This window comes from Molothrus ater, chromosome Z (genome assembly GCF_012460135.2).
Source record: "Molothrus ater isolate BHLD 08-10-18 breed brown headed cowbird chromosome Z, BPBGC_Mater_1.1, whole genome shotgun sequence".
In the NCBI taxonomy this organism is placed as follows: Eukaryota; Metazoa; Chordata; class Aves; order Passeriformes; family Icteridae; genus Molothrus; species Molothrus ater.
In genome coordinates this window covers 61,834,676-61,847,366 of record NC_050511.2, presented here as the reverse complement: position 1 = coordinate 61,847,366, position 12,691 = coordinate 61,834,676, and the positions used below count along the sequence as shown (strand labels likewise).

The following is a 12,691-nucleotide window of genomic DNA, read 5'->3' as shown; positions in this document are numbered from 1 at the left end:
TCTTTTCTTTTAATGAAGATTTTTGCAGTGTCTTTTGGGACTGCTAATGATCAAAACTATGCATTCTGTACGCTAAACAGGTCTCTGCTGTATTTGTTTCATGGAATAATCTGCATTTTGCAGCATAAAGAAAAACAATGTAGATGCAAAGGGTCACAAAAGCATCAGACTTTTAACAAGTATATTGGCAAATGTTCTCATTTGCACTGTTTGCTTTTGAATTGCTCAGTTGCTGAATCAAAATTTAAAAACACGAATATGTGGCTCTGAATTATCCAACTGAGGAATCAACTCAGAAGAGACACAGAAGAGACAAAGAAGAACTAAGGATGATGCAGAAGGGAAGAAAGAGTGAAGTGTTTATGTGTGCAGAAGAACTTGATGTAATTTAGAACCAGAGTTTTATATTTCTTCCAGAATGTGTGAAAATTTTCTGGGAGCAATCTAATCTCCTCATGAACTGTGCCAGTTTAATTTCCTAAGAGCAGAGAAAAACAGCAAAAACTGTCTTTTCCATCACTCACAATAAAATCCAAACCAAAAAGACTTTATTTTAAAAAAAACAGTTACATAGAAAATGTACTTTATTGTGAATATCACATCATTTGCAAATGTCTGAGCATTTAACAGCAAGAAAATTAAAACACAAAGAGATTGTAAATAATATATTAGCCTCATAGTAAAGCTGCACAGTATTCTTATCAGTTATCAAAAAAATATCCATTTCAGTCTTAAGTTTGACCAGGGGCTAAACTTCTCTAGCTTTTTTTTTCTAATTACTTTTAAAAAATTAATTCCTTACCTTTTCTCTCTCCTGTGCTCTTCTTTCTTACTCTTCTAATATAACACAATGTAACAGAATCAAAAGACCATCTAAAAATTATCTGTAGATAAGAAACTAAGAATTTACCTAAACCTAAGATGATCTAGGCAAATCTATATAGCTTTGTGGCTATAGACTTCACTTGCAAGTTACCATCATTCTCCATCCACTACATTTCACACAATGAATGCACAGGTGAGCAGAACTGGACACAAAAGAGGCTTATGTACAATATAGGATTACCAGAACTTTCTGGGAGAAATGAATTGTCTGAATTAATGAGCAGCAAAACACATCCAAATCCTTCTTCTCCGTCACCAGTTACTTCCTCCAGTGCTGGTTTACACAGACAAATCACTGTGCTGAAGACTCACCAGTGTTGCAACTTCTGGTCCAGAGTTACCATTAACCATTAGGGTTGGACTCTGAACTTTGAACATGGACTACCACATATGGAGCACTAGGTTGTTCTCTGTCAGGTAGATTATGATACCCTAGTAAGCATTTCTCAGCAATACTATATTACTTGCCATCTTGATCAATACTATCCATGAAAACTTTCAGCTACAATGGCTCTTGTTTTTCATGGTAAACAGAGGTAAGCACAGAGAATAATGTTGTGTGAGTAGCATCTACAGAATAGAAGTCTTGGGGGACAATGAAGGGGAAAAATGATGAGCTGGACAAAAAGAAAAGAGAAAAATCTTCCCAGCAGCAGAAAGACAAGCAGAGAAGGAAAGGCAAATTAATTGCAGTTATGTGGGGAAAAAAAGAAAATTGAAGAATAGGGTATCAGTACACGAAGAAGAAAATTTGGAAAAGGAAAGCTCTGTCATCAATATATTACTCTGTCCTTTGCATTAAGTCAAAGGACATAGAGAGGTCTTGACAGAAACTGTCAGTACACCTCTGTCTTTAGCAGGCAGAGTGAGGCATCTGCAGAGATGTGCATTTCCTCTATTAATTTTAACAAAAGCACCAGAATTGTAAATTCCTTAGTAAATTGACATAGTAAAATGAGTTTCTGAGGTATGCAATCAGCACCACCCCATTGGAAGCAAACACCTGCCACTCACAGTATCAGTCTTTGTAGCTGGGCCATTCTTTCTGGTGTCTGTTTCTGCTCTCCATTTCCATTCAGACTTAAAATCTGACAGGATGTATCAAACACAACTAAATATTTTCCCATTTCTGTTTAAAACTAATGAAAATTAAAGAGAACTTCCATTTTTGCAGTCTTGGCATTGGTTTAATTACTGCCACAACAGGGTAGAGCACACAGAGGTTTCCCTACTCTTCTGATTGGTAAACTCTTTAAATTCTTCACTATTCAGGAGCAAGTAAGTTGTTGAATGGTATCTTATGAGAAAAGACTATGCCACAGGTCTTGCCTTGACCTCCCTGAAGAGATTTTGACTGAATTATAACTGAATTATTATTCAATCACCTAGAAACAGAGGCTGTATGTCTTAATGTACCCTTTCCCAACTTGCTCCTTGCCTGGGACACAGAGAATAAAAAACCTGCCATACTTCCTAAATGATAGGCTGATGTTCTTCCAGCCTCCTTTCCCATTAACAAACTCACCACTTCCAGGTCACATCTTCTGTTAAGACACTGGTTGTAGTAAACAAGCTCTTTTTGAATTCAAGGATCAACAATTTACACTGAACAAGTTTCATGTGAAGAAATGCAGGCATATAATCCAAAGGAGTTATACTGGGTGGACTGGAGAGTCCCAAGTTAAAAGGGATGCTCTTAAACTATTACTTCTACACATTTTTCTGTGGAAAAGGTCCTCAGGTTTTCTTACAGATTAAAGACATGACCTCTGCTTCCTCTCACAGAAGAGGATAAAGAAGACTAAATATAATCCCACTATCATCATGAAGTTAGTTACTTCATGAACATATCATGACAATAGGAGCTTCATGGAGCACCTGAACAGAGATAAGGGAACAAGGACTCAGAAGATAATTGCATGTCTAAAGAAGCAGAATACTAGCTATACTAGTGAAGGGTCTATAGTAGTCTCTGAGAAGGATTGGGGCACAACTGGAACCAGCCCAACCAGAGCTCATGAAATGAGAGCAGGCCATGACAGAACATGTGAGATGAATTTTTTTTCCTTCAGGTAAGGACATTTAGCTACTATTCTTTATGTTTTTGAAATTGGGTTGGATTCTCACTTGCCACTGGTCACCCTTTTTAGCAAGAATATTATCTCAGCTGTATGCTACCAACAACATATTGGTATAAGAAAAGAACAATAGTATTTGATGGCTTCTATGATACTATGACAGGAAAGGAATATCCTACAGATACTTGCAGTACAGCTGAGTCAGAATAGGGTAGCTACAACAATTCTGACTCAGGGGACAATTTAGGAACAAGTTAGCCGGAATGTTAACTCCAGTGAACTTGGGTGAACAAAAGCCTCATCTTCCACATGAATCAATTCATTCAGATAAGTAATTTCAGAAAAAAACCAAAAATCCCCAAAACTTCCCAACATCATATCAAAGAGACCTGTGGTATTTTCCATAGCTAAAATTCATAGCTAAACACTGAAAATGTCATTTTTATACTTACTTTTTTCCACATATTTGAGATTCTATGATTGAAACTTTACAAGCCAATGAGAAGTTGGAGGGGGAAAATGTGCAATTCTTCTGAAAAGAACTCAGGGTACACTGTTACAGGATGCTGTGTCAGGGACTGAAGACAGCTGAAAGAGATTCCTGCTTCCACTATCGTTTTCTCTCTATGCCTTTGCCATTCATTCTAGCTATGCACTTTGTGTTACCAGTAAAGTTAGTATGGCTATTGGCACTGTCAACTAGATCTCTGAAATAGAAATTTTAAAATAAAAAAGATAATGATATAAAATGATATAAATAATAAAAAAGAGAAAATAAATATATAGGAAAAATAATAATGACAGTTTAGATTAAAGCCCAAAGAGATGCATTTGCACAAATGAGAAAATGGCAAATAAGTATGCTGGCACAGGCAGCAGTACAAGTCTCTTCAGAGGGTGTAACTAACACTAGCATTGTTTCAAATTATGCCTGCCAGTATGGCTATAACTATAATGAGGGGAGAGACATTCTTTCAAAAAATTACAATAAACACAATCAAAGATGTAAAGGTAAGAGTGACATTCTGTTCACAGGGTGAAAAATAGGCAGTGCAGCCTTATTAATAAAATTAAAAGGAAACCCACATAGTACCTGAATAAGGCAGTATCAGTCCAATTATCAGTGACTAGGAAAAGCTCAGACACACACCTATTCCTAGATCCTGACATAAATGCTTTACTACCAACAGACAAGAAATAAAAGATCATTCCCTTTGATTCCTTACATGAATCACTGAGCTCAGGGAAAAATTGAGGCTTGGCCTGGAGCACACCCTGACAGAGGCCAAATACCCATTCCAACTTCCTTCTGTTCATTGCTTTGTGCCGCCCTAGCTTCTTTACGCCAGTTGAGTACTTTTACCTGTCCTGTCTCTTATCTCCTCTACATTCAGGACAAAAGGCTTTCCTCCTCGGCATTTCCAGAAAGTTCATTAAAGTCTGCTGTCAACTATCATGTTCACTCCCATAGTGACTAACAAGAAGTGGGAAGAGAAATAAGAGGTCATGCTTTGCTGTGGACTGCACACAGGGTCAGGTATACAGACCCTATAGTCTACGCACTGGGAACAGTGAGAGGTATCTCAGTGAGGGGGGTGAGCAACCTCAACTAATTGGCTGCTGAATGTAAAAAAAGTGTCTAATGTACAGGTGAAAACTCACTCAAAATTTGGACCTACAAAGGTGGCTTTTCATGAGAACAGTGAAGTACTCAAAATACATACCCTGCTTCAAAGGATAAAGAGACAGGTATTTGTGAGGAAAAAACCTAATAATATACTTGATTATATGTAAAACCAGAACTTTATTAAAAACTAAATAAAAAACCCCAAAACTTAGTTCTATTCAAAAGCATTTGATGTTAATACATAAAATCAGAGGCAAGCCTGAAGCATGGAAAACTGGAGATCAAAGAACTGTGTACCAGCGAATTGGACTGTACGGTGGCTGGTGTCAAGTGACCTAGCTGTACTGTTTATAAAAACCAGTAAAAACAGTTTATGCTTGAAACTAAGGAAATCTGAATTCTCCTTTGGATTCCAAAACTATCCATCTTTCTAAGGCAACCTTTAAACATCTCCTTGACACAACCTCCACTCCTTGGAAGTTTCCTTTCTTTCATCTACTATGGTCCACACTCTTCCTCTCAAAGGCTGATGAACATATATTCCTAGTTTATTCTTAAAATAGTCTGTGTTCTGTAATGTTTTCAGGGGCCAGCACATCTGCTTGCAGGACTTCTTCCTGGAAGACACTGAGCTGCCACTTTCCTTAAATTTATATATTCTATGTGGTTTCCTCCTTAATTATGACTCTGGGGTGCCTAACACATCTCTGGAGCACTGATCTGTGAAACATACAGGAGTGCTAGAAAGCTGACATGAAGCACAGCACAGTAAAAAGGCTGCCAGAGCTGGTGAGCCAGAGGGATTTTCAGGCTGAGAAAGAACTAGAAAGGAAAGAATAATTGCAGGACTAGGTAGGCAAAACAGCAAAACAAGAGGCAATTAGAGCACATAGGAGAGAAACAAGAACAGCCACTGAGGTCAGATTCTGGATCACTATTGTTTGGGATTAACAATAAAGGAGGGATTCACAGATTAGTATTAATAAGTAAAGGATGAGAGAGACCTGTGGAAATTTGCATTTTGAGCAGTCAAACAGATACTGACTTTTGTCATAGAAAAGAGGAAAGAAAGGGGTGGAGGGGTGTATGTGTCTCTTAACAAGAGGCACCAGTGTGAAATAGTGATGAAGTGAAGCAAATTAGTGCCCTTGCCAAGAAAAGATAAAAACTTTTCCTGTGGTGTACAGACAGACAAGCTATCAGGTCTCCCACAGAGTTCAAAAGCAAGCACAGCTACCAGCTACATACAGTCCATATCCAGCAGGTATACTGAATAAAACTCCCACACTGCTGCCAGTCCCCTCAGCCTCTCCAATCCCCTGCTATACTTACTGCCTGGCTCTGTCAGAAAGGAGCAGAATATGGCATAGCAGGAGTTCTCACCTCTTTTTTTCTTTCTTTTTTTTTTTTTTAGGGGGTGTAAGGAGTGAAGTCTCTAGGGATTTTGCTATAATTAGAATTCAGCAAAACTTTGCAGTCTGGAGTTCATATTGAAACATATTCAAATGTTTCACAACACAACCAATGTCCAAATGTTCTCACACTAGCTATAATTGCCATCTAACACAGTGGCCTCAGCAAAGAGGACTATAATCACAGAAAAAAAATGCCACTGGGGACTATACCCCTCCTCCTCCAGAGGCTATTTTGATGTACAGTAACATTTCCACAACATTTTTGTTATGCTGTGCAATAATATGCAGCTTTATGAAAAGATACTTGGGGACAACGATGTATTTATCAAATCAACTGATTCCTAGTGGCTTTGGTGCCTGTGTATAAAACACCATCAAGTGAGACAAGTTGGAGCGTAACTTGTCAGTACAGCTTTTTCTTTGGAGCGTACACCTTTTGTCCATAGCAAAAGCAGTAGTAAAATTATCTGAGAAAAGACCATAAATTAAATTTTTAATTTACCATCTTCAGAAAAATAAACTGGGGTTGCATAATGTTCAGGTTTTGTGACGCATTGATTGCTATTTACTTCTATAGGGTGGATATTGATGATTAAGCATCATTTAAGCCCTCCAGATATAGGATAAGAGCTGACTTGTGTAATTATCATTGAACCAATGAATAAGGAGGGCTAATTGCTGCAGGATATTTAATGTCATATTCAAGGAATGTGTCTTTATGAATATTAGCAACAAGGTGTGACTCCTGGTCCTAACAGCTACAATTCATACAAGGGCCTGCTGACTCCAATGAGAGTGTTGACTGCAGTTTCAATAGAAGAGCAATTTACTCAACAGTAAGCCACCATCTGTGAAATCCTAGGGAAGGCAAGCCATGAGGTCTTAAAAGTACAAAGAAAACTTAACAGTACATTGGAATATACTGAGAAAATGATCACGCAAACAACAACAAAAAAAAAAACCAAACAACTAACAGAGAAAAAGCAATCTCTGGCAAATAAGTTCTTAGAAACATCAAACAAACAGGGAAGAAAAGAATGCATTTTCCTCCTTTCTACTCTTTTCAAAAGATGTGGGAAGATATTAATCACCAGTATAATACCCATGTGTAAGGGTAATTAATTTAAAATTAATGAACCTAAAGCAGAGAATCACCTGAATTAGAAAACATAGCTTTCTGTGTTTTACTACTTCTACTTTTCAAGAGAATCAACTGCTCCACATTTTGGTGGAGGAAAAATGGAACTCCGTGTTATTCTGTGACCTTCTGTACAGTATGTAATTTCTCATACTTCAGCAAAAAAGAGAGTGACAGCTGCCTAACAAAGTCACTCACCTTTGCTGACACCTTTTTCTCAGAGAAAAGTCACAAATTTACGTTAGTGTATTGCAATGGTACTTCTCATGTCCAAATTCCTTCAAAACTTGCAACAGATCCTCACAGTAGGTCCATCGGACCAGTTATTTTAACATTCAAGCAAAACTAAGTAGGTGTACAGGTAGTCCGAAGTTATTATGGTGGCTCAAATGCATAGAATGCATTAAACAACAAGCCTGGCCTGGAGTGGACATGAGTTTTCTCCCACTCCACCCAAGCACCAACTTGAGACAGCTGCTGATGACCAGCAGCATCTTTTCTAGGCCCAGAGGTGCTCTGCTTATGGAAGCAGGTAGGAGATCTGGGCCAATGCTGCACAGGAACATGGATGAGGGAGCAGTGGGAGCTTTATCTTCTCTGACTGGGTCTGCAACACCAATCCTCTGCCAAAGCAGCAGCCACCCAGTTTCCTTTTTTGAAGGTGGCGACCACGGACTGACGGGTTGCATTAAAGGACGATGTATGTGAAGCGCAGCCAGCAAACGGGCATACAGTGGCTGCCGGAGAGGCAGCTGTGGGGCTGTTCCTGTCCTGCCTGGTAGCCGAGCAGTTTCTCCTGGGACGGCAGGCCAGGGCAGACCCGGTCTACCCTCACACTGAGGGAGCGAGTAGAGCCCCGAACAGCTGGGGCTCTCCCCTGGCCCCTCCTCGCCCGGGGCGCCCCCCGGGCGCAGGGCCAGGAGGCCGCCGCCGGTGCCGAACACGAGGCCTTGCCGCAGGCCTCGCACCTCGCCGCTCCTGCTGCAGCCCCGCCGGCGGGGCGGCGGCCTCCGGGCCCGGCGGGGGGACAGAGACAGCGCTCGGGGGCGGCAGCTGACGACACCAGCAGTAGCCCGGGGCCCAGGAGCGCGGAGAGCAAGGCAACCCGGCGCCGACTCGGCTGCCATTTCCCCTGGCCTTCGGCGCTGCGGGAGCGAGGGCGGGGAGAGGAGGCGGAGGAGAAGGAGGAGGGAGGGGAGAGGGAGGTGGCCGAGTCGGAGTGCACTGAGGCTCCGAGCTGCCAACACTCACACATCGCCTGCCGCCGCAGCCGCGCTGCTCCCGGATTCCGGAGAGAGGGAGCGAGTAGAGGCGAAGAAAAGCCAGACGCGGGAGAGGAGGCAGAAGACCGCTGGCAGGGGGAAGGAAGTCAGAGAGGAGGGAAACGTAGAGAGAGGGATAAGGACCCCTCCTCCCCGCGGAGAGACGACTTCCCATGTAGCTAGGGATAGAGGGGGAAGCTGGCGCTCAGGAACAGTGAGAGAAGCTCTCACAAGCAAGTTACTTAATCCCGGCAGAGCGGCGGGAAGAGGGCACAGCAGCAATCACTGATCAGAACCACTATTCCCAGCCCCTCATCATTTAACCCCCGTGTGGTTCAATGCACTACTCCAAGCTCTTCCTAGTTTCTTCCTCGGGCTAACTTCGGAGGACGTACCGCCGGAGCGGCCCGGAGGGGAGGACAAGGGCCTCGGAAGAAGGAAGGAGAAGTTTTGTGGGGGTTGCGTGCAGAGGAGAAGATGGGCTGGAAGCGCCGCTGTTGCTGGGGAGGCGGAGGCGGCGGGGACCTTCTCTGCCGGCTCACCCTGGTGCTGGGGTTTCTGCTGCCCGCCTGCAGGACGCGCCTCTACACCAACCACTGGGCTGTGCGGATAACCGGGGGGCTCCCGGAGGCCAACAGGATAGCGAGCAAATACGGATACGTCAATATAGGACAGGTAACGCTAGTCACAACTACTTCCTAGCGGGCACCGCCGCTGCGGCCGACCTGCGCCGCCGGGGCAGGGACAACGACGAGGGCAAGGGACGGGCGGCCCCGCGGCCGCTGCCCGAGCGCGGCCCCGCCGCAGGCCCCGCCGCCGCCGCGGGGCGGTCAGCGGAGCCGCCCCGGCTTCCCGTCGCGGGCCCCGGGAGGTGATGCGCGGGGACAGGTATGCCGGAGAGCTTGGGGTCGTGGCCGTCCCCTTCGAAGCCAGGTGTGAAACGGGGCGCGGGCCAGGGAGCCGCCCGCAGGGCGGGAGGGGGAGGGCATCGCCGGGGGGCGTCCCGCCGCGGCTCTGCGCGCCGCCTCGCTGCGGCTGAACTTTGCGCTTCGCGGCGGACAGCCTCCGGTGTTCCCTTTCCGAGTTGAAAAGTGCTGGTACAGGACGAGCTCGTCCTGCTGCGAGCGCCGGTCTCGCCGGCAGCCAGGACGTGGCAGCCGCGGCCGCCGGCTGGGCGCGGAGGGCGTCCCGACCCCCGCGCTGGCGGGGCGTGCGGAAGGAGGCGGTGGCAGGGTGTCCCGGAGCGGCTGCCAGGCGGGCGGCTGCCCGCGGCGTTTCGTGGGGAAGGAGAGCTCACTGGTGGCGCCGAGGCCACACCTGGGCTTGGCTCGGTCCAGATATCACCACGTCAGAAAATTCTTGGATACAATCAGGTTCAGAAACTGCAAGTTAGCAAACACCTGGTTCTTACTGGATCCCATCACACTGAAAAATGCCCCTCTTCTACAATTAGGCACAGTTATCTTTGAGATGTCCTAACATCACTGCTTCTTAAGGAGTTTATACTCAGCGTTCTAGGCTTTCCTCGTAGTTATTCTCAAAACCCAAGTTGCATATGTCGGGTTTACAAGGCGAGTGCCTACAAAATAAACAGTCCTGTTGCATGCTTGGGTGCAAACATCCAAGTACATTCTTTGTAGACAGTAGTTTATTCTACATGAATTGAAAGGTTAGAAATGAACATTTACAGGTACAGAAGGCTTCATTTTGTACATGAGATTTACAAAAACGCAGCTGTGTTTACACTCCAGGCGTTTCATATCAACCAAATCAAAGTAAGACCTGATTATTATTGTGTTTTAAAAAGGGTTCCCACTTACTACATCATTGAATCAAAAGTTTAAAGTACATCTCAATGTTCCCACTCATTGCAAGCCTGAATAAGACAGCTGTGTGGTCAATTAAGATAAATAATTTACATGAGAAAAGCTGGAAAATGTCACTGGGGTAGCACAAAACATGATGTGTAAGGATGCAGTTGCTTAGAAAAACTGAGTATCAACTTCTCTCGTGGAGCACTTAAGCAGGCAGGCAGTACTACTTCCAGCTGGAGGCACTAAAATCTGGGAGGAAGATTGCATGTCAAAATTGAAGTACTACTTTGGAACTAAAGTTTAGGAATCAAAACTTTTTGCATCAGTTTTCTTTTTAATCTAACACGTTTTATGCTCAAGATTCCTATCTGGGCCCTTATAGTGCCAAAATTAGCAACAGCTAATTAGTGTCAGCTGCAGGATGCGCCTTTCCCCATTTTTTCTTTTGTCAGGCTGGCTGGTCAGCTCAGTGCCTGCCTTTTTGTACTTTGCATATGTAAGCCCCATCTTGAATTAAGGAAAGAATGTAGTAAGCCTCTGTTGTTTCTTATGTGTCAGTAAGTATCTATATACAGAAAGTATCTATATACAGATATGAAATATACAACTATGGATAATATAGATTAGATATACAGATGAGAATGAGAGAAAATAGAGACTATAAGTAATTGAAAGCTGGAGAATATTTTATTAGGTATACGGATGAAAAAAGATTAGACTGTTGTCTAGGTAAAGACGGGTAAATGGAGTAAGGTATTAACTTTTGGAGAATGAGAATCAGGAACAGTTTGGACAGAAGAGGTGGACTTGCCCATAGTGAGCTTTTTTCATAGATTTGGAAAAGCAGGAAAATATTTCATACAACACAGGAAGTGCAAAAGAAGATAAGAACGGGGCATAATCTTCTGGTTATTACTGAGTGACAATTGCAATAGCAATTAAAAAAATTATTTTATGTGAGATGTTGAAAGATATTTTCTTAGGTGAATATGCTCTGAAAACAAGAGACACCACTAAGCAGAATTTTCTCATAGAGTTACACAATAGGCATAATGTTTTGGTTGCATTAAATTTATGAGCTCATCTTTAAAAAGAAAGCGCAAAAAGCTAAATGAAAATTCCACTGCAGCTGGTCCAAAGGACCAACTTACAAATTATCCAGAAAAATAACCTATTTAAAATATTCAAGATAAGAAGTAGTGAAACTGTACAAAACTGAAAGTTGCAAACCAGGAGCGTTCTGACAACAGCAAATTGCATTATTAGAGCTGCAGGAAACAGGGGGAAAGAGGGGTTCCAGGGGGCCTGTTTCCACTGACTATTCTGTTAATTTTGTGTTTGTGGAAAAATGGCATTGAAAGGTGCATAAAGTTGATCAGTGGAGACAAGATGGTAGACCCAGGAAGGCTCTGAATTGTAAATACTGGCTAACATCCCTTCTCCCAGATTTTGTTATTTAGTGCATTCCTGGTGACGGGAGGAATTTAACTTACTGTTTTTTGATGCTGGTGTGATTTGGAGAATATCCAGTTGAGTCTTGAAATACCTCTTCAGTAATTTTCATTGCCATAGCAAACCTGCAATGGCTTGCTAAATGACTGGACAAGTCAATCAGAAATAGATGGCAGAAGGGGCTGTTAAAAGAGGCCTTGAGATGATGTGCTGGTGAGCAATTGAGAACTCTTTCTCTCACAGTTTCTGGTAAACTTTTGTTGCTCTCAGACTTCTGTAGTCTTCGTGTCTTACTATAAAAACTCAAAGCTTTAGCTTCTCTATTCATTGAATAGAGGAATTTTCCATTAATTTTTAGGGAACACAGCACAACAGAGAAAGACTCCTCTTTAACTCTATGTTTTTCCAGGCTACATGTTCTGTTTCCTGTTTCCTACAAATTGCTCTGACATACTTCTTGTTTATCTTGTATTTCCTGTATTATCAATGAGAGATATGTCTTCTGTGTTTTACTGGACTTTAAAATTATACAAACATGTAATATCAGGACTTAAATGCATACAGTTGACTTCTTTCCCCCTTTTCCAATGTAGGTTTTTCTGACTTACCCTTGAAGTGCAATTAGTAGTTTCTCTAGCATGAAGAAGTGTTGCATAGTTCTTTTTGCACAGGTCTTCTAAGTCCAGTGGTCTGGACTTGTGAGCCCTCTGGGACTGTGATAAGATAGACTAACATAAAGCAGCCAGGGAGTTGTTCTAAGTTCCACGCTGGATGGAGCAATTTGGGCTATAGTGCATCCCCAGCACCTCTTTGCTGGCTTGTTTTCTATTTTGCAGTAGCTACACAAAGCAGACCTTACCTTAGGGCAAAGTATCTGTCACTGACATTCAGGAACATTTCTTTCACTGTTGGCAGCTGTCAAGGGTTAAACATACTGTCTGTGTAGCATTTTGTACAGTTGGTTTAAATATTGTGGCTATTTGCTGTCATCAGGTGCCAGGAGTTTCTTGTTCAGGCAGT

The 12,691-nt window shown here is 42.9% G+C and overlaps 1 protein-coding gene across 2 annotated transcripts in view; it reads left to right on the top strand.

The window, feature by feature from the left end:
• The first annotated feature begins 8,404 nt into the window (after positions 1–8,404).
• The window catches only part of PCSK5 (proprotein convertase subtilisin/kexin type 5), a 227,476-nt gene continuing 223,189 nt past the window's right edge, over positions 8,405–12,691 (top strand). For both annotated transcript variants that reach the window (XM_036402993.1, XM_036402994.2), the window contains exon 1: positions 8,405–9,080. In XM_036402993.1, the coding sequence (XP_036258886.1) occupies positions 8,883–9,080 (198 nt within the window). In that variant the 5' untranslated portion in view covers positions 8,405–8,882. The remainder of the gene's footprint in view (positions 9,081–12,691) is intronic.